Genomic DNA, 23214 nt, shown 5'->3' with positions numbered 1-23214 from the left:
ATATGCTCTGATATGAAAGTTCCTTTCTTTATTCCCTACCACTGAAGCCACCTCTTGTTGCTTAAAAGGGAGGTCTCATTTCCAACACCCAGAGCCTCCCATGTGCTATGTGGAAGCAGAGCAGAGAAGAAAGGACCTCTCCATCAATCCTCACCCACGCTTCCCCAGGGCCTGACTTGCCATAGGTACGTGCCTGCCTTTGCTATTGTTCATTGCTTCCCCAGCTCTGCTCCTGACAGCAGCTTCTCTGTGAACAAAGCTCTAAGTAACAGCAACAGAAATAATTTTTTCTTCCAAGGAGGGGGGATTCACTGAAATTATGGAAATGGTGAAAAGCAAACCAAGGATACTGCACGTTGTGTTTTATTTTACTTCGGTTTAAGAGGAACAAGTTTGGTCAAAATGAAAACAAAAATGTAAAGAATACTTTTTTCAGACAAAGCAACAACTGATTATTCCTGATCTGTACCAATGGAAGCTAAGTGCTAAAGCTGTCTAAAACTGCCACTGTCATCTGCTCTGTTTGGAGGGACTCTGAAAGCCTGAGGAATGAGCAAGGAATTGAGCATTCCAGCTGATGTCCTGGAACAATTGGGAATAAAGGAAGCTGCAGCTACCAACTCTAGTAAATGAACTTTTCTCACATGGTGACTAGCCAGATATTAAGAGATGCTAAAAGTTGCTTTTATTTTGGGGCTGGAGAAGAAGTGCAGGGGAATGCCTGGTAAAATTAGTTCAGTTGAAACCAATCTGTATTACAAAAAGTATTTCTTCTTCACTACTTCATCTTACATACTGGTTTAGTGACTACAAGACAGTCTTGAACAAACTACTCAACTGCATTAGATGAAGCTATTACAAAACCACTTTTTTTCTCTCAAGAGCAAAGTGAGTTGTCCAAAAGAATAAAATGCACAAACATTGAGTGCTGTGCAAAAAAAAACAGGCATTATAATGAGTGATAAACTGAATGAGTAAATTATACCTCCTGCAAAAAAAAGGAATAGGTGCATCATGTAAAACAAGTCAAATATTTATCTACTGTCCATAGCATTGGGAACACCTCAGTTACATTCTATTGGAGTTTAAGGCGTTGTCTTTTTTTTTTTCTTTTGCAGTGCTTCAGAGTAAACAGCATTGCAAAGAGAAAAAAGAAATGCCAACTGGGACACTTACAGGCCACAGGGATATAAAAAATAAGATAGTGGGAAATTAGAAACAGCAGAAAGCAGGTACATCAAAAAGGGAAAAGAAAGCTTAACTGAACTGCAACTAGCCTACATAAGAGAAAGTCCAAGGTAGAACAGTTCATTTTCACTAAGAGACAGACAGTAAGTGCAGAAACGCACAGAAGGATGAATTAGCATCAATAGGAAACTCCAATACACTGAATACTACCAAGTTGTGTTCTTCTCCAAGTACATCCCCTCTTCTAAATAGCCACTAAACAGAAGTGATGACTAGATAGTTTTAATTCCAGTAAGGGTACTCCACCATTCTAAAATTACACATTATCTAGTGTATTTTATCCTGGCTTTAGATTAGATATTTATTTTAAAGGTATTTAAAGAAGTTCTTTCCAGAAAAAAATTAACATCTACAGTAAACAAAAAATACTACTAAAGTAAATATAAAATTATTATTGAAAATTGCTGAAAGTACAATGCTTTCTATCACTACAGAATGGCAACCATAGTAACAAAAAAATTCTGCTGCATAATAGCAATTTCAAGATGGAGCAAATGTGTATCTTTATGCATTGTTTATGGGCTGAGAAGCCATAATTCCCCATTTTAACTATTTCAGAAAAGGCAAATTGCTTCCATCTTTCATCTGCAAGATTAAACTGCTTTCCCTATTCCCAGCAATTCCTAGCAATATTAACATATAATACAATCAAAGAAACACCCCCTAAGCTCAGGTCTTCTCCAGGTGCTCTGCCTGCTTCCACAGAAGACAAAAGCTTGTGTTGCACAAACTACAAAAGCGAGCTTCCTGTACTCTGCCTGCAGCAAGACATGCATCACCATGTAATCCACAACTCCTCTGAAAGGATAAAGGAGGCAAAAGCATCACACGGGTCTGGTCTGAAGCATTATAAATGCTAATTAAAACAACCAGTGTTATAATTTCATGTCCTTTCATGTATTACTTACCTTTCGTAGCTGATTTGTGAAAAATAAAGTCTGTAACAAACTGTTCATGTAACAAGTTGCTCCCTGGTTCTTTAAGCCAACATAGCCTGTGTGCTTCTTTGAATCCCACCTAGAAAATAGTTTGTGGTTAAAAACAAGGAAGTTCTGTATTCCAATAATAAAGAGTGTTTGTTCTGAGGTAGTGCTGCAAGTAGGTATCATCTATTCTCCACTGCTACTGAACATTCAAATAAACTCCACTTCACTGCTGCTGCCAGTAACAAGTCTTTGCAATTAGATGCTTAGTGATTTTATTACTTCTTTCTTTAAAATATATTCTATATGGCAGAAAAATGATGTCCTGGAGAGTGACCTGGAGCTCAGAACTGTACTTTTAAGGGCAAGTCTGCACCTCTGTACAATCCCATTGTTTACAAGTGCCATGAAGGAGAACAAATGAGATGAAGCAGTTTGACAACAACTGTAAACCAAGGCGAGTTAGACAGCAAAGCCACTTGGCTGCACCTGAAACCCCATCAGCTCCCACACCACAAATGCTCAGGCCAGAACTGCAGAGGTGTTAAATCACAAACCAACTCACATAGAAGCTGAGGCTCTACAGCATTTTGGTGACTGATGCAAATAGAAATTTAAGCTATACAAAATTTCTATGTGACTATGAAATTATTGCCATGTGAGAATTCATCAACTAGTAGTGACAAAGTGAGAACGTCTAATGGGAGCTACAAATAGTAATAACACATAATACTTGAATGACCACAAGCAACATAATAATACTAGAATTAAGAATTTTTAATAGCGCTTTGTTTTTAATCAAATAACTTACGCTACTCCGTGTGGAGCATCTGCCTGAACATAGACTTCAAAAGTGACTTTGTCCTCTTCTATAAAGCCTTTTTCAGGATCAGTAACTTCCTGTAAAACATGAAAGACACAGGAACATGAAAAGTGGAACATGCAACATGACTGCAGTGAAGCATCCAGTTAGACATCACTTTCTAATTTCCAAGCCTGAGCTATCAGTAGTAACAAACTGAAGAAGAAAAACTGAAGAACACCAAAGCAGTTGTTTTTCAGCTTACTAGATCTTAATTATTTTTAGTGAATCAATGCAGGAAACTTGTTCCTGCCTTAGAAGATTTTACAGTAGCTTTTCTGTTTTCAATGATGTAAGAGTCGGTAATCAAATGTTCTGCTTCTTCTGGACAATATTGCAAAACCTTTGCAAATGCTTAAAAAGCTCTCACAATTCAAGAGAAAGCTTAGTAGTATTATTAGGGCATTAGATATACATGTACATATACACAAAGAATATGTTGAATGCAAGCAAATTTATGTTGCTTCAGAATGTCAGTGACTATCACTTAGTGATAACAAAACACAGGCACTCAAGCAGAAAATAATAATGAGGGAATATTTAAATTACAACATAAGCAAAAGCACTCTGCAGAAATCAAATTAATAGAGTAAGAAATTGAAAAGAAATCTACAGCAAAGATAGAAAAAAATAACAGCTTTGGGAAAAAACCCCTTTGCATTTTAGTATGCAGGAGTACAGGTATAAAACTGCTCCTACCTAGCAATAGATTAATACATGTCCAATTACTTACACTCCAGGCCATGAAGTTAGAAAAGCCCCAGTCATTCTCCTTATGAAAGAACAAGTGACTAATACGACGACTGAATGATTTTTCATCATCCTTGTAGTTTATTATCTTGAGAACTGCTTGTGCATGACAGGACCATGACCTACAAATACAGAGGAAACATTTTAAACTCTTTCAAAACTATGCTTTTTATAGTCGTTACATAGTATTTTTTTGTTAGGCATTTTTGGTACATTACTTTCACACATCCAACTTTTTTTCCTTATCAGATGTTAATTGTTATTGAGGGCATGAACCTCTGGGGCTTTCTGAAGCCACATGATGAACCTGGAATGGAGATTTTCTTCTGGCAACAGCGTTGACAAGAAAGTGTGTCAGTGACTTGCGGGTTGGTTTAAGAAGCTGACGGCTCCCCCAGGTGAGTTAGCTCTGATCTGCCTCACTGCACATGGACCGGCCAGCTCCAAGTGCTCTTGGTGCCCACAGAGTAGGTCTCAGCCTTTGGTAAGCAAAGGATGGGACGCTTCTACTCTCCCTCCTACAAGATAAACTCCCCAACACTAATTGTCTCAGCAGCACTTCATGACCACTGGTGTCCCAAACCCCCGTACTTGTGCAAGGCAATCAGTCCGGACACAGCTCGGCCAAGGCCCTGTCGCTGCCTCATGCACTGCTTGCTCTGCTCCACCAGCTGCACCTTGGCTGGTACTTCTGAAGATCACCTTTTTTCTGTAAATGCTTGGATGTGAATCACATCTCCTGTGACCTGTTAATACGCTTACAACTTTTACTTTACATTCTGCCCTGAGCACTCGCCTCTAAATTCTAAAAACGATGAAGAAGGACAATTTATTATTCAGAGACAACAACAAGCTTTGTGAGATTTAGTGACAGAATGGAGTTACCCTATTGGAAAGGACACCTGAGAGGTCTGCATTCTTCCTCAATAAGCTACAGGAGTGCTCCAGAAATCTGTAGTTATATTTTAAAATTTTTCTATTACTTACAAAAGTGGTCAAAGGTAGTCAATGTTCATTTGCATGCAGGAAGCCAAGAACACACACGTGTTCAGATCCTTCTGGAGGAGTGATGAACTCCACTTGAGAGGACTCGTGCCCTGCTCTGACTGCACTGGTAGTAGTTACCTGTTCACATGCTTCACAGAGCAGCATTTATAGCTTGGCATGGTTAGAGAAGCTCCATTTTCATTTGAAATAAACCCAGAACATTTTCCATGCCAAGAAAACTGTCAGTCAAGGGCTTCTTCTTCAGCAAGCATATATCTAAATTCTACCGCAAACTTCTAGTCACACAAGTTGATTTTAGCTCATCCTAAAGAGGGGATTATTCTTATGCTTTGAGAGTCAAAAAGGGTGGGGGATAAAGGGCACTCAAACCCTTGCAAGAATTCTTTCCTCTTGCAGAAAGTAAGGGATTTTTTGAAGATGTTTGTATTTCTTGCAATAGATTAACCAGTATCAAGTGAGGACTTGTACAATAATTAAAAGGGCCTTACGTGGAATCCGATTCAGCATTGCACTGAAGGAAGAATCCTACACTTTTTTGGTGTGGTCTGTCCGGGTAGAGTCGTGGCATTACCATGATCTTCCATGGCAAATTCCGAACGAAGCAGGGAGGGCTGAGCACTGACTCACTCAACCTGTTGAAGCGTTCCACTGTAAACTGAAATGTTGCTTCTGATCGCCAACTTGTATCTGTAACACACACATACCACTGCTTGAAGCACCTCACATTCTTCACTTCAAAATGACCAACATCATGTAACATGAGCATGTTTCATGAAGTGGAATACTGGAAGCAACAAAAACATCCCCATCCCAGAGGGACAGTGAACTACTTAATTACTGACGTCTTCATTTTTTTCATTTTGAAAAACACCACAACTCCATCCAGGCAAACATAGTACTGCAAGACACACTCCTTTTGTACACCATTTCCTTAAATGCTTCTTTAGGATTTGTTACCACTCCAGCTTCTTCTAAAGCAGCAGGTGCAGTGAGACAGACACATCAAATGTTCTACAACTAAATCACAGCCCACTCTAACTCTTCTTGTTGTGTAGCATCTCCACAGCCCAGTTTAAGTCACTTCCCTGCGTGAACCCATATGCACAACGGAATTTCACAATCTGTTCAAATGCCCTGTTGATATCATGTCACCATTTAGTTGGTTTTGGCTTGCAATAGTATATTTTAAAACAGATGAATGCCATAGGTTAGTTGTTGGACTTTTGTAAAATCATATTCGTTTGCTGAAAATCAGCTCAAGAGTAGGATCCTCTTTTCTTTGTGCTACACAAAGACTTTATAGATTTTTAGTGGTCTACGACTTAATTAAATGAGAGTATTTTTTTTTCCAATGAACTTATTTTGACACACACAATTGAAGTAATTTTGCCTTCTTCCCACATACCCAGTTCTTCACCTACCACAATCTGTTCTGCTTCTGCAGTACACAGCTATAACAGGGTGCTGGAGACTGACAGCTTCAGCAAGGCACAAGGCCAGGCTCTCTTTACTGTGACACGCTTCATATTGTACTCAGGGAGAGAAAACCTGCAACTTATCCCAACAACTCGACAGGCCAGGGATGCACAAGACACTCCCTGGGACACACAAGACACTCCCACCATGAGTCCAGTCTGACACTGGTGTCACATGGAATCCTGCTGGCTCTAAGGAGGTTGGGCTAGCATGCAGGGCAGCAGGCAGCACCCATGGTCACCCTGCTGCTCTCACTGCACCCATGGGGGATGCACAACTGGAGGTGTGTCACACATGCAGTGACACCCCAAATCAAAGAGCACTGAGGGACAACACCACTGAGCCAGAAGTCAGAGTGTGAACTGTGACAAGACACACAGTTCAACAAATGTGTTCCTGCCATACACAGACAGCAGTCATTTACTCAGCTTGGCACAGCACCAGACACAGCACTGAATCATTTTTCCAAAATACAGGTGAGTCCTGATTCCTCCCTTACTTTAAAAAATGGAACACTTGATTACAACATGCAACAGGGTAAAAATTATACATTTCATACAGAAAATTACCAAGTTTTAGCCACAACTGCCAGACAGCTATGACAGATTTCATTCTTTTCCCTTGTGAAGCAGTTGTCCTACCCCTGAACTGCAACACAGAGTATCGTTTTGTGTATGCTCTGACAGCCCTAAGCATTCCAATTATCTCTGGAAGGTACTAGAGCCCAAATCTGCTTCCGGTCCCCTCCACTCCTGCAAAGACCTTCGTGTTGCCCTGTGCTGTCAGCTTCCAATTCAAAGGATTACTTTCTCCTTTTTCCCTGCCTGGAAGTGCAGCTAACTAGCAGTCTGTCACCTACTTAAAAAATGCTCTCTTCCCAGTTTCACTACTCACTGCCTGTTGACAGAGTGAAGAGCTGATCTTCTACACCCAAGAACCTGACAGGCTGGAGACAGAGGAGCTCTAACTTGATTTGCAGCCAGAAAAAAACAAATCTGTAACACACTTAACAATTTAAAAATCAGTCTTGTATCACACGTGTATCTCAAACCAACTTGGGGCCACCTCCCTACTCACAATCATGATAGCAGTACTTCTGGGCTCAGTTTGAGCTTCCAAAAAATGAGCCAAGTTTGCTTTCTGCCCCCTTTGATGCAGCTTTCAAAGCACTTCAGCACAAGGATGCAGCAGTGCTGCTACAGTGTCAGCTAAAAAATGCAGCCCACGCAGCATCTGCAGATGCTTCAGAGAAAGTTTGCCTGTATTTCATGATTTCTTTTCAGGAAAGCCTGTGCATGAGAGCTCACAGGGAATGGGAACTCTTCTCTGTAAAATATTTGAGCAAGTACTAGTAACTGCTCCACAAAAATGCAGCCTTGTAACACAGGTCAACCCTAAAATAGAAGTTTCTTTAAGAATAATAACTTTCCTTTCCTTCCAGTAAGCCTACTTTTTCTTAGGAAGTATAATGGATAAAGGGTGAATTTTATTAGAAAAAGAAGTTTACATAGCAAATGTGAAAATTATTTTGAGTACATCAATAAATAAAGCCTCTTTTTGCCATCATGAACATCTCCTCCAGATGCCAGTTAAAGACTGCAACTGGCAGCAGGATAATTTAGTAGTGACTGGCAAGTGAGACTTTTATAAATCCCAGAACTACAAATTGAACACAAGGTCAAAAGGACTGATCCAGCTGACAAATACTTGGAGAAATTATATGCAATGGACTTTCTTTGCTATGTGGAAAACATGTTTTCATTGATGTGATGAATGTCACATTCAGCATCTTCACAGAAGAAAGATCCTTCAAATCAGAGATCCAAATACTGAATAGGATCCATTTTAAGGCTGAAACACATATTTAAATGTTGATACTTTTGGGAAAAGCAGTTTTCTTTATTCTCTTAGTAAATGTTGCTACCTTGAAAGTGCACTGGAGTTATTAAAATATTCTGAACTTGAATTATTAATGGAGAAACTGGCTGAATATTCTATGAATATTTTAATAATGATCCAAATACAGCATGCAATACCAGCATATGGCTAAGACTGATGCTTCTGAAAGTCCTCTTGCCTCTGCAATTCTTCACAGAAATGAGACTTCAGGAAGTAATGGCAAAGCTGTGATTTTATGTTCAGCTAGGGACCTTCTGTTTGAACTTTAACTTCTAAGAGAATTTACTCTATGTGTTGCTTTGAATACTGATGCACTTGCAAACAAGTTTTGATCCGAGACTTGTTTTTATTATTTTTCACTTTATTTGCAGAGGCTGCTATTCCAGCTTTTACAGTCTGGTTCATTTAAGTCCTTCTCCATACAAAGCACAGCACAGTCCTTCAGCTGATTCTTTTTAATTGCTAAGGCTTCACACAGAGCAGCAACAGGTACTGGTCACAGCACTTGAGAGAACACAGCCTTATCTGAAAGTCCTGCTGGTGGTCCACTGCTGCTCCCATTCCCTGTGCCTCACAATGCCTGCAGCCTGTTGCCTAGCAAAGGGGATGAGAGCTGCATATTTTTCCCCCAATCTTATCAGTCATTTCTTTATGTGGTAAGCTGGAAGAACAAAATCAGCTCAAAAGTTTCTTGAACTCAGAGAATCACCAGAAAGATGATTTCTATGATCCAGCTGGAAGCATCAACCTTTCATCTTCTTGTTCACCTCTCTCACAGGAACCATTAAACTCATTAATTTTGCTGAAGAGCTATCTAAATTCTCCTCATGCATTCTGTATCAGCCCAGATTGATGCCCCTTTCTATGGCTAACAGCAAAGGAAGTCTGCATGTTTATCAGAGAAGCCCATATCTCCCACTTTGGAATCTCTGAGCTGTCCATTACCCATGCCCATCATACTGCAAACCAGGTTAGAAAGAGCACAAACAGCAAGAGAACAATTGCACTGATGTGTAAATAATGCAACAGCAAGCAATTAATCTGATTTACAAGACTTGGAAAAGAGGCATCATCCACTTATGTGATGCAAGCCTTCAGGAACGTTTTTGCAACTCTAACATTTTGCAATAACACTCTTCTCTATCTGTGTCAATGCACAGCTGTAGCAGCACCAACATGTAGCCAGACACTCCTTATTCAAATATTATAATGAGGAACTATTAAGAGTATTACTTAAAAATCACACTTGATCCCTGAAGGGCGTCCCACTACAGAGTGAGCCCAAGCTCCTGGCCATGCTGCAAGTCCATAAAGGCATGAGAAGCTTTCACAAACCTTCTGGCAAATGCCTTCAGACACTTCTCCCTAGTGCAACACCTTCAGTACCCAATTCTGAGAGGAGTCAACAGCTGGGAATTCACAAAACAGGTTCACAGCAGATTTTTGGCTAAAGGGTCAATGTTATTCTGAATGAAGAGGTGAGTATCTGATTACGTGCCAGCCCTAATATAGCCTGGTTTTCATCAACTATTCTTGTAGTTTTAAGTCCCTATTTTGGCTAATTTGTGCAAGTATGTATACACAGACCAACTAGGGGACAATGATTTTTCTAATTCACCAATGTGTTATGTACTGGTTGTATCAACAGCAAACACTACTCGTCTTTCTACATATAAACATCCCTACCAAAACCAGAGCTTAAACAGATCTGTTCTAGCCAGTTGGTGTCAACCCATGTGGTGTTCTCCTGCCATCCTCTAAATACCACGGCCTCACAGACATTTAACATCTTTTATAACAGCTTTTGATAAGAAAAGACTCTGAGCAATAAATCAAAACCCTCTGATATTAGGTAATCACACAAATAAAATTCATAGGCTAAGCAGACTACATTTTTCTTTCATTGCAAGAATCTGGTCATAGAAAACTTTATCTTTGCCAATGATAGAGAGGTGATTCAACCATGAGATGCTTTTGTTATGAATTTAAACCCTACTCTCTTCATGGAACATTATTTTTAATCAATATTTTATGTTCTCTGAACACATGAAAGTAAGCACTTTTTTGACCTTTAATTTTGAACTCTGATTTTTCTGGGAAAAAAATCACGCAAAATTTTTTCATAAATCTAACTAAATGTTTAAGCCAAGTCTTAAATGTACTCTCACAAGACAGCATGGAATATGGAACAAATCAGATTCATATGATGTTTCCCTTCTCCCAACTCAATTTTACTTCATTCTTAAAAATGAGCAGTCCCTGCCCATATCCTTTCCTAAGAAAAGTAATATCACTGCACATTTTCCTCACTAAACATAAGAGATTTAGAAACTAGTTACCTTTCTTTAAATATACCCAGAGTTAAAATTATTTGATCTTCTGCAACAAATTGTACACCTTTATTTTTATTTAATGGACCAAGAAAAAGACTTCAAAAACCCATGTCCCCTTTTATTAACAGGACATTAGTACATAATTTTCCCTTTGCTTTTGCAAGTAAAATTAGGTGTCAGAACTGAGAACAAAAGATGTTCATCAACAGAATAGTTACCACTGACTTACCACACAAAGACAAAACCAGATCACAGCTGCCACCTGACAAGAGAGCAGGACAGATAAGGATTCTAAACAGCCTGAAGGAATTGCATAACTGATAAAATTACTATTCAGCAAAGCCCAGCTGCAGCACCTTTAAAGGGCTGTATCACAAAACATAACAATGGACAGTAGCACTTTCAGCAATTTTTAAATGATTATCTAGAAAGAGCACAAGAAAAAATCCCAAGCCTTCAGAAGTCTAATCCTATTGTACAGCTATGTCAATAGGATTCCTATACAGAAAACCAGCAGCCATAAGTACAGAGGATTCATTTTTAATGAGCTGCAGATCACAGCACATAGGTAAGAGATGGACTATTTTCTCCTCAAAATCATAAAACTAAAGAAGCCAAACCAACCATGTGTTTATCAAATATTTACTTACCATCTTCCATGTCCTCCTCAGTGTTGTTATGTCCGTCAGCCATCGCTACATTCCCATTAATGACAGGATTTTGAGTAATTCTTGGAGGATCATCTGTATCTCCAGCTAAGACAGAAAAAAGAATGTAAAAATTAAGCATGTAATTAATAATCAGAAATTAACTTTTTTGTCTCAGGTAGTGTTTATGGGACAGATGAATAGTGCACACTTGCACAGAACAGTATTTAATTAAGTTATTGTTCAACAGTTGTACTCGTATGTGTAAAACGAAAATTCCCCATATACGTGAATATTTATGGACAAAGAAAAAAGTCCACATTAATGTGGAATACAGATACAAAGAACATAAACCGACTTTTAAGTTTCCAGATTGTCTTGCAATCAGTATCTCATAATCAAATTGCATTAAATAATAACTTTTTCTTTACTTTTTCTTGCATTCTTAGAATGCAAGAAATTTTACACATATTCAAGTTTCTAATAGCAGACTTTCTAAACTAACAAGTTACTTAAGACTTCTTCAGTGTTACTGTTTTTTTAAGGAAAAACCTGAACCTCTAATCACATGTAATAGTAAAATTTAAATCTTGGGGAAAACTGGAAAGGAAATCTTTTAGGATTAAGGAATATTTTAGATACAACATTTTCCAATTTCTAGCCATCACTGCCATTCAGTTTTGCTCCAGTGACCATTACATATGTAAATGCCACTAAACTAAGAGATATGAAACAACTTGATGAACTAAAATCCTACTACTTCTAAGTCGCATTGCTTTGATTGAACAAGAACCTTCCCGGTTCCTCCAACAACTGAACAACACACCCTTCCATTGCTTCCATACCAAAAGCCAGTGGATAGTTTCAGCATGATTCCGGGAAAGTGGATATATTCTTGGATAAACTAAACTGGCTCGCATCATCAAACTGTAAAACCTATAAGCCCTTGCAACCATCTCAAGGACAAGCACCACTTTAAAGACACTCTAATTTAAAAGGTCTGATGAGTTTCTCATTGCTGTACAAGTCATGCGATTAATTTATATATTCTACTATCCCTGAAAAGCCCCAAGGTCACTGATTTGTGTAACCAGGAGCAGTTTTATACCCAAAAGCTACACACGAGCTACTGACCGCGGGCACTGCTGGGGATGCGGGTGACCTGTGCCACAGGATGGGAACGTTCCCAGGGGACACAGCAGATGCCAGCTCCCACAGCAGCCGGGCCGTGCCCTCCCCGTCAGCACCCTGGACAGAGACAGAGCTGCCCTCGCCACCGGCCCCGCCGAGCTCCCTGGCGGCTCCGTGCTCCGCAGGGATGCCCAGGGACCGGGGTGCCAGGCTGTTCGCAATACTGCCAGCTAGCCGGGACGCTGCCTTCTACCCGCTGAGTTTCTCCTGGGCAAAAGAGACAGACACAAGCGCCAACAGGAACCGCTGTGTGATCGTCTCCCGAGGACTTTAAAAGGCAGCGAGCTCCACCAAAGGCAGGATAAGCCACGGGAGAAGCGCAGCAGCTTCAGCCAGCAGGAGCTCCGGAGCGCTGCCTCTCCTCAGAGCACACCATGCTTCTGCAGCCTCATTCCAATTCACAGCACACAGGAAGATACTTTCACACCCGGCACTTCTATTCTGATTGTTTACTCTCCTAGTAAATCCACACAAGTAGTAACCTCTGCCCTCGGCACGACAGAAACAGCTCAGGTTAGAGATTTACTCCTGGATTAGAGCTACACTAGATCACAAACTTAATGCTCCCGCACGGCTTTTGGACACTCATTAGGGTGCAGCAGAGCTCACTGAGCTAACAGTGAAAGGGGTGCTGTGAAACACTCACCGCAGCAGTAACACGTGCACTTTTCTAAATTCTCAGCTTTAGAACAAAAGCAAAATCAAGTAGGACTTGAAATTTTGGCTTTGTAAGGAAAAGGTTTGCCGAAAATTGGCTTGGGTGTGGCAGAGCCTCAGGGGTCCCCTGGGCAGCAATCGGCACTGGCAATGCTGCAGTAGAACAGCAAGTTAAAGATTTACCACAACAAAATTATGGGGGGGCAGGTTTGAACTCCTGCAATTAAGAGCAGGAAAAATGACAAAAATCAAGAGTGAGAAGGAAAGATCTCCAATTTCATTTCAACATCCTTCCTTCCCGCCAGCTTTTTTAACCTTTTAACAGCATGTGCTGGTCTTAACAGAAAGCTGTCCTCTGGGTCATTCGAGACGCATACAGCATGTTCTCAAAAAGTAACAACTGTTCATACTAAATTAATACTAACTTTTTAAAAAATTATTTTCCTTCCTAAAGTTATCATCAGTGCAACATAATATCTGGAAACAAACTGAAGCAAACACCTGAGGAATAGTTCTATTCTTCACTAAAAGCATATCCAAAGTTACTTTTAAACAGGGAATTTAAATATTGATCCCATGTTTCATAGGGAAAGAACTGCCCTTAACTAAGAAAATAAAAGATTTCTATGAGATAATGCTCTACATTCTCTGATAGTATGACTTAGAGATCATAGCAACAGCAATCTACTTAAACGGAGACAGCTTCTGAGAGATACTGTTTAGTGATAAGACAAATTAACCATGATGAATGCCTCTGCTACTTCTTCTGACACAGATGGACACAAAGTTTGTGATCCAGCTTTCAGATATGGAAACCAGATAACACCACTCAATGTTTTTTGCTACTGTGAACAAATGAAACTTTTTAACTGCTAAAAAAAGTCAACTAATCCTTTACACAAACAAAATGCAATCCCTCTTCAACAGATGTACTAGCAAGCACTATAACAAAATACATTTTCTGGTAGAGCATTGAAAACAAGTAATTTGTGTTTTTCTCTCTTGTCTTTAAGAGCTCATAGGAAAGAATTGTAAAATCATACCAAAGTTTAATTAAGAAACATGTTTTCCTTTGCCTTAAGCAGAGGCATTGCCAAAGACTTATTCAAATTATACATTACAGGATTAAGAAAAAGAAAAAACACCTGTCCACACTGGCCAGGAAACCTTCCTACCAAACATACTACTAAATACACTGCTGTCTTTAATGCAGCTTAAACCACATTGTGTCAACATCACTCTGGTCGTGTCATCTGTCCAATTCCACATCAAAATGCCCAGTTTTAATGATATCCCTGGAATAAATTTGAGACACAGTCTATGAATCAACTGAAAGTTAATATAAACCACATCAATTAAGGAAGTATCACAACAAAGCAGCTTTAAGAATAGGAAATATTTTTAACTCTTTAAATACATTACTGCAATATTCAATGCATACAGCTTTAAACAGCGAAATTGTAGACATTGTAAAAGACTATTAAGCATTTCTTTTTCACCTCCTCAAAATGCAACACATAAACCTCTGTAGATATTATTTTGTTACAAAAACGAATGCAAGGCAACATGAAAAACAATGATGACAATTTCTTCTGAAACATTTAACATCATATACCTTTTCCTCTCTGCCCATGGCACTGTGTTACAAATGAAAAATACATCTTGAAGAGTTTACAGGAAGTCTCTGAGTTTGGAGGCTAAGACAACTTCCAAGAAGAGACATTTCAGATATTAGTGAGTTTGTGCACAAAAAAAGAGCTTTCATATAGTTACTGAAAGATCATCAATGCTGAAATAAGCCTAAACACTGAGATATGCAACTGGAACAAAACTGAAGTGTGATGCCACAGTTTGGGAAGCTGGTAAGAAGTGTCAGTCATCTTACACAAACAAATTACTGGATTATAAATAAGTGACTCTGCAGGTGCACACTTCTCATCACTCATTGACTAAGTCTGTCACTGAAGCACTGAGATGAAAGCCTGAAAGCAAAATGGTTGTGGCAATTGCTGCAGGGGAAAGAGGGAGAGAGAAGGAAAAAACCCCAACTAAGTTCTCTGAAAGTATAAACTTGCCATATAATGACAGACCCTACAGAAAGTATATATATATAAAAACCCCGTTTGTTATGGACTATGAGCTCCGTATTATCATATTCAAATACTCACACTATTAAGCAATCAGAATTAAAACAGCATCACTGAACTGTATTCAAAAACAAAAAAAGCTTTTCTGATGGATTCAGCCTGTTTAATAATATGAACTCAAGTATCACAGTAAGATACACTGCTCCGTTGTCCTACTGTTCACAACAAGAAAGGAATCTCAGTTTGCCATATTATTTTCCTACTGATGAGAAAGTGGAAAAAATTTTGTCGAGTTCATGTGGCTTCTGGCATAACTTAAATGCAGTTCTAAGACAGGAGCAGCGCAGAGTGCTCTGTCCCCAAGCTGCAGGACACGTTGCTCAGCATAAACACGTCTGCAGTCACGTGTGGCCAAAAGCTACAGAACGATTCCACAAGTGCAGAAATTCCACTACAGCAGAAACTGCCTCTATTTAACAATGAGGAGAGCAAGCCCTAACTTTATTAAGCTTTCAGTCATGACTCACATCACAGCCATAGTCAAAGTCTGAAAGCTTATCCATAATGGTTCTCATTAGCTTTTGGAGCTGGCAGCCACAGAGGAGAAACTGAAGCAGTCTCGGTAGCACGTTATGAAACATTTGTTTCCTTTTGAGGTTAAGAAGACCACAGTGGAGGAGTAATAGTGATACTAAAAGCTTGGTTACAGTTACACACACATCCGCCTCACGAAATCACTGGGACTGAGGGCTCTCAGTCCCTGAGCACAGCCTGCACAGCTCTCCATGCAGCAGCACCACAGCAATCCCAAAATGAGCAGGGAGTTGTACCAAGGGCAGCATCAGCAGCCTGAAGGGAGTCAGTCATTCACTGCTGGCAGCAGCTTGAAGAATACCATGAACTTTCACAGCTGGGGTCTTGCTTTTAGTGGGGGAAAGCAGAAAACAACATGACTTTCTCTTCTTCCGCAGGACTAAATGGACATTCCAGAATCAAAGCCTTCATGAAAGTTTTAAAAGGGTATTTTTCTTTTAAAATATAAATACAACACTATACACAGATATTATAAAAGAGTGTGTATGTGAATTCCAGTGTATGAGTGAACCTGCAGTAAACACTGGGAAAAAGACTTACTGAGCAAAAATATCAGGTGGCAGGAGATAAGAATAAACACAGAGAATGCAAATGAGCAAAATCCATGCTGTAGCAGTCATCCTACATCAGCATCAAGGATATCCACTGCATCTCAACATACTGTCTAGGTCTAGCTTTGCATCTCAGTGTCAGGACTCAAAGATGTCACACCCTCTCAGGGCAGCCCAGCAGAGCCATGGTCCTCTGCACTCACTACAGGACATCACTTCTAACCATACCATAACCTCTTCAATTATTTTTTAAAAATATTGTTTTAAAATATATCAGTATTTTAAATAAAGCAACATCTAAAAGTTTATTTCAGTGCATAGTTTAAAATACCAGCCGAACATGGATAATAGCACACAAGTAAAAAAAAAAAAAAAAAAAGAAAAAGAAATCACTACTAGAAATTATAATTAAGAAACATTCCATGGTTTCAAGCGCTATAATAAATATCACCTCTTCAACCACCAAATTGATCCTTGCTATTGGAGCTACTGGGCAGCATATCAAAATCCATAATTGAGAAATTCCTAAAGCAAGCAGTAAATGCCACACTTTCCAAAGCGGCTACCGAACTGTGGTGGTGCAAATAAAAAGCAAGAAAACTGTTGTTTTTTGAAAGCAAACAAGAAAGTTTGAAAAATGTGAAGAAGATGAACAAATACCTGCCTTAAGCTGGAAATAACAATGCCAACAGGTTATTTCACGACTCTGGAGCACAGGCTGCCCAGACCATGCCCGTAAGGAGGCTGCAGGCACTCTGTGGAACCGTTTTTTATACAGCTGTAACAGGTCACAGGAAAACCTTTGGGCTCCAGCAGTTTGCTTCTCACAAAGTCTGGAAACCATTGCTCTGAAAGCCAGACGAATAGAGTGGCTCCCAGGAGGGCAGGGTTTAAAAAGAACAATCAAAATCCAAACGAACAAAATACCAAATATCCAGACCAAAAAATAAAACCAAAACAACCACACATACCAAAATTAGCCAAACAAGCTCCCAACTCCATGATCTGAATGGAATTCATTTACAGAATACAATCTTTGAACTACTAGAAGTATTCAGAGCAAAAATTTCCCCTCACTTGCTCTGAAAGAATTCAGCTTTCCCAAAGTAAGAGAAACTATTTGGCCCCTAATCCCTACCTGCAGTTAGAATACAAACACCACTTACTTCACAAAGGGTCTCAAGAGAAAGGGAATTAAATGAAAAGCAATCCACACAGTTTCATTTTTACAAGACAGTCCTAGGTTGCTATAACGAAAAATCTGAAGAGGAATCAGCAATTTCTGTACTGTGGCTGCCATTCAAAAGGCATCCAAAAATAAAGAAATTCACTTAAAACATTTGAAATGTATCAAAAAGTAACAGAGACTGAGATTAGATTGGCTAGAAGAATGGAAGGAGGGAAAAGGGTAGTACACAAACCCCCATGAACCCACGGATCAAGATGTAAGTAACTGCTGTCATGGATGTTTCCATTACTAGTAAACATTATGTCATTTGTCTTAGTAAAAAGTTAATTCTCCCATTAGCAAAACTGGGGAAAATTTGCTTTGGTTTCATTTATTATTTTCTTTTTTCATAGTTCATTATTTGACCCAGTGCCAAAAGGTGTATCTAGAAATGTTATGTACCTTAACAAGAAAGTGATGAAGGACAGTGACTAAGTCTTAAGGGGAAAAAGCTTCTAGAGAAGTATCAGGAGGCCGAGCCAAGCTTACAGACTAAGGGAAAAAGGTATTAGGGGCATAGGAAGCAAGAGGACTTCCAGCTAGGGAAACAAGGTTTAAAGATTTTCAATCCTTTCAAAATTTGCTCTTTTGCATTTAGAAAGAAAGCAGAAAAGACATTTATTTTCTAAAGAGCAAGTAGCCAATGTTAAAGCATTAAAAAAAAAAAAAAAAAAAAGACCAACAAAAATGAAGCAGCATTATACGGAAGTCTCTTGCTCTCTAATTGTCATCTGAAACAAGTAATTATTGCATTATTGACTGGGAATTGCAAATCTCCCACAGAATAAGATGATGTTACACAAGACAGTGAATGAAGAACTGGGATGGCACAACTTCCTGGAAGCAGCCTCATCTCCGCCCTGCCCACAGAATATGGAGCAATGACTAGACAGACAGTAACAACACTGCAGCCACCACTTATTATTACACTGATCAATCATTCTGCTGCTCCTGCCTTGCATTCCCATCACTGGGTCTGCCTGGCCAAAGAACACATTTTGACAAAGCACAGCATGGCCGCTCTGGTTTCTAACTGCACCAATGTAACTAATGAATGGGAACAAAACTGTATTAATAGATTACATGATTATTCTATTCTTAGATAAAACAAAGCAGTTAACACTCTGAGAAGCTCCTGAACAACATTCAGGAACAATACCATTCTTAAGGTAAATAGTATCAGAAGTGTCATCCCAATGATACAGTTATCTTCATGGGAAAATAAATGGGAGTTACAACGTAACTTTGTGGACAGAAAAATAGCTGAGAACAAATAGCCTCTACAGAACCTGCTCTATAACTAAAAACTTTGCTGGAGCAACTCATTTATCTGCTGATCTTCAAAGACAGGAGCAGTCTGATGGCACTTTACAAAATGAAACTCTTAAAATATTTTAAAAATGTCATTAACTTCCTACTGACACATAAAAAGCATTTAGGGTATTATCAATAAAACTACTCAGTGGACCTTAGGCTGCCATTGAAGAAGTCACCCCAAAAATTTACTGATACCAAGAGTGACTAAATTACCTGCTTGCAGCAGTTGAACCCTTTGCTTTATGAATAATTCAGTGTCAGATGAAAGACTGTGTGAACCAGTGTTCAGTTTGGGCACTAACAACACACCCATAATTAGTGAACAAAATTACAACTCTATGCTCTTGGTGAAGAGTGTGTATAGGCAGCCTGCACATTTCAAGGGATCTTTCAAAATCTTTTTAAGCCCCAGGTGTTTAATAACTGGGATAGACAGCAGCATTGGCATGAGTTTTTCTTCAGTACAGTCAAATCATTTAGCAGAAGATACCAACCTGCCTGTCTCATTATCCTGGCTTTATGCATTGTAAAGTGTCACAACCTCTTGGCAGTCATCAGGGTAAAAGAAGGTCTGCTGAAACATCTTCCATGGCTCCTTTTCTTAGTCTGAAGAGCTTTTTAGCTTAGGCTATGCTTCTAGAAAACTATCAGATCAGGAAGAAAGGCAGGAAGACTTCTTCTGGCTGCCGTGTAATACTCAAAAAACAGTAACTAGAACAGTTGACAAGATAAATTATTTTCTTCTATGATCAGGAAAGGCCGAAACATCAGAAGTGTCATGACCTATTACAGCAGCAGCTCCTGGACTTGCACTACCTTCTCCTTGCTATATCTAGAGCAGCAAGGCTACAGAAGCAACTACCCCAACTTGTCACGTCCTGTCTCTGCACATTCCAGAGATGGCAGCGTGATTACATCTCTGCTGCAGGTCGGGCACTCGGTCCCAACCTACGGAACACACCCTGAACAATGCGTTTTTCCAGTATCACACCCCTCTTTATGTTTTACTGCTCTACTAAGTAATAGCCTTCTCTACTGCAACAACAAAGGCTACCACCTATGGCATCACTAGGGCTGCAAAACTACTCACAGAAAAAATGAAGTTCTGAAAGAGGGAAGAAAAGGATGCTCCCTCAGCTGAAGCCAGAGCAGTCCAAGGGCCACAGAGTATTTACACTTGTTGACACTATACTGAGCATGTTACAGTGCTGTGGTCATGTTCTTGGTGTGTTTAAGACAGACAATTAAAAAGCAATTAAAATGAGTATATTTGGCTAATAATATTAGACCATTATGCAATTCATGATTCTGCTCCCTTTAGCACCTCCCTCTTTCTTAGTGGAAGTCCAGAAAAGCACACACCTCCACCACCCAGACCAGAACAGTTTTTATTACTCAGATACATAAATTTTTCAGAACTCACTTCTCTATAATTTTGGATGAGTGCAACCCACATTTTCAGAGAGTCTTGGGGTACATCTATTTGACTAAATACAATAACTGAACACTCACCACATGCTTAAGCAGCAAAAAGGTTTTGCACATTTACCAGTAGCATAAAACATTGCCTTACATGGGTATGATCACACACACCACTTGCCCAAACCAGCTCTGAAGGTACACTGCTCCTGCGCAGTAACTTTTCTACAAAGTATTATTCAGCACTATTTCAGACTCTGTAACTCTGTTTTGAGACCAGATTCATCCTTACAGCAAATGTTAATTGCACTGCTCACACCTGAACTCAGCCTTGAAGCACACTGAGTTTTGCTCACACTAGCAGTAGCACAGGAAGGTAGCTTGAGTGTATTTTCCTAATAGTGACGTGATTTTTAGAAACACTGTTGATCTATGTTGGAGTTTAAAAGCAAAATTAATTTCCCAGTAGAGAATAACACTGGATAACAATATGGATTTTCACTGGAATTAATTTTATAGGCACTAGGAGCAAAAAATATGAATCACCTATTCTAGCCCCATCTTTTAATTTATCTTTTAACAGAAAAGATCACTCCAAGCCACAGAAACTGTGCAATGTGTCCAAACACTCATATTTAGGGATCTAACATCTCCAGCACTTAAAATACTTAAAATAACAGTACAGTTATTTTCAGTAATGCTTTTAAAGGTCTTCCTTTATTATTGGAGATTTGCTACACTGATCTTGCTTTCCCTCTTCTTCCTGATGCTCCCAGCTGTGCAGAGAAATGGATAGATACATAAGGTATTCCAGGCTCACAGAATCTGACTCTGGTTGCAGGCAGCTGGTAGTTCTAGACTAGGTGAGAAGAGGAAAAGGCAAACAAATCAGATTCAGGAAAATAACTATTAAAACTAATTTTAAACTACATAAAACTGTGAAAAAGCAGGCAAGCACAGTTAATCTTATTTCCTTCTCACCTGACAACACGAACAAGCTTAAATCCAGGCTTCTTTGCTGCACAGTAAAGGAGTCAACATCAAATTCGCTCACAAGAAAGTACTCCTTTGAGGATAACTATGAGGTGGCTGTTACAGCAAAGCAGCCTGAAATCCCAGGCCAAAGCATCTCCAAAGTTCATCTGCTAGTCCCATGGCGAATCTAGAACAATGTAAAAATTGTGTCCTTGAGGACACAAGGAGTGGTGATCTCTGCCACGCCACTGGATGCACACATGCCCAGTTGGGATGCATAACTGGAAGATCTCAGTAGCACAGTATCTGATTACATTTTCCTTGAGGTGGTACCTTCTGCAACCAAGAACCACTACAGGCTCTAATTAGCACAGTGCACTGAGTACTAGAGCAATCTGAAATGCAATATGGAAGCAGAAAGGTATTGTTTATACGGAAAAACTGTAAATCAAGACTGTCGTGTGTGCTGCTTTGGCTTCTTCATGAGTAGAGGGGGATATGGGATTTTCCACTACTTATAATACACAAGGGACTTCATACTAAATTACCAGAATGCAAGTTTAAAGAAACAAAATCTGCTCTCCAGACTTTCAGCACATCTTTCCGTTCCTGGTCAGTTATCCAGGACCCTTCCCAGTCTACTCAGACAACACCTCCAAACAGCCATTTGATACCTTGTACCATCTTTATTTTTCTTGTTGTAACTTCATGTCTCCTATACCTCTTCAACATGGAGCAGGGAAGCAAGGCTGTTAACTAGGGTGCAGCAGTGTTCAAAATGCAGCAGCACAGTGAGCTTACACAAAGCTTTTATTATTCCCAGTTCACTTCCAATAACGATGCAGTGAATGGAAGAAGATTCTATGAGGAGCAGTGAACAGGCAGAGGCAGTGTGGCCAGGCTCAGACACCCTCGGGGTGTGCACAGCAGTGAAGGGAACTTGCCATCCCTCCCCTGCACTCATGGTTAGCATCAGCATCTGCCACTCACAGACCTCACATACCAGGTTAAACAATCTTTGCTCAATCCAGGCTGGCTAATCTTATGCAAACATTCAAGGTCTCCATAATGAACTTTTGAACATTCATACAAAAAACCTGTTACTAGCCTAATGTATTTTAAAAAAACCTGAAAATTCTTGACTGAGAGCAGTTTTGCAGAGTCTATAAAAGTTTACTGTAGAAAAGCAATGCCTATGACTGAAATGTTTGGCACTTTCCATTCAAAACAAAGAGCAGGCCCAAGTCATACTTCTCTTCCACTTCAGGAAAACTATTCCCAGTTGTGGAGAAGCACCCAGGCAGTGTGGGGCTGGGAGCAGGATCAGCCCCACACACCCAGGTGTGCTTCCTCCTGGTTTGAGCAGGGAACTGCTCCAAGCAGCCTCTGCTCTGAAGAACCACCTCGGCAGTGAAGTGCAGAGCTGAACCAATTAGTGTGGGGTGCCTGATGCTGATAAATCCTAACCTCACATCAGGGTCGCTTTTACAAGTGTAGATTAACCGTGGGGAAAATGACAACAACAATTAAACCATTCAAGGCCTGAGGTTTGAGGATTGCTCTGTTAAGTCCTTTATGTGAACTGATACACGTGCACAGCCTGGTAACACAGGAACATTTACTGCTTCCTGCCAGCCATACGGGGAGCACTGCTGACAAAATCATTCTTTTCTACCGAAATTCAGTTTTCACTGTGTTTAGTAACAGATACATTTCAAGCATAATAGCAAACCATGATTTTAAGCGATTCCTACTACAAAAATGAAATCTACACTATGGGTTATTTTTAACGTTTGTTTTTGATGTAATTAACAAGAAGTAATTACACTCTCATCTAAAATTAACAACTGTAAAATAAGCAAAACAAAAAATGTTCCTTTTTCAAATGGGATGGTCTGGAAAATAAGTTGCTTTCTTGCTCTCTAAGACATAAGATTTCAGAGTTCTACTCTCCACTAGTTTCCCAAATTCCTAAAAGACATGGTTCCCAAGAGCTTTTGAGGTTGCTCCTTAATAAGCAATTTTCCAGCCTTGCCTGTTAGTGCTGTG

General features: G+C 39.6%; 1 protein-coding gene across 2 annotated transcripts in view; it reads right to left on the bottom strand.

Moving 5' to 3' along the window:
- Nucleotides 1-23214, bottom strand: part of USP7 (ubiquitin specific peptidase 7) — a 70853-nt gene that overhangs the window by 29435 nt on the left and 18204 nt on the right. The window contains exons 2-7 of one of the 2 annotated variants that reach the window (XM_030285236.4): nt 11150-11254; nt 10729-10761; nt 5280-5478; nt 3767-3905; nt 2983-3071; nt 2157-2265 (exon numbers count right to left, since the gene is read on the bottom strand). In XM_030285236.4, coding sequence (XP_030141096.1) covers nt 2157-2265; nt 2983-3071; nt 3767-3905; nt 5280-5478; nt 10729-10761; nt 11150-11254 — 674 coding nt within the window. The remainder of the gene's footprint in view (nt 1-2156; nt 2266-2982; nt 3072-3766; nt 3906-5279; nt 5479-10728; nt 10762-11149; nt 11255-23214) is intronic. The other variant, XM_002196927.7, reaches the window with a different exon arrangement.

The sequence above is a fragment of the Taeniopygia guttata genome, chromosome 14, assembly GCF_048771995.1.
Source record: "Taeniopygia guttata chromosome 14, bTaeGut7.mat, whole genome shotgun sequence".
In the NCBI taxonomy this organism is placed as follows: Eukaryota; Metazoa; Chordata; class Aves; order Passeriformes; family Estrildidae; genus Taeniopygia; species Taeniopygia guttata.
Note: the sequence above shows the minus strand (reverse complement) of the source record. Positions and strands in the feature narration are given on the sequence as shown.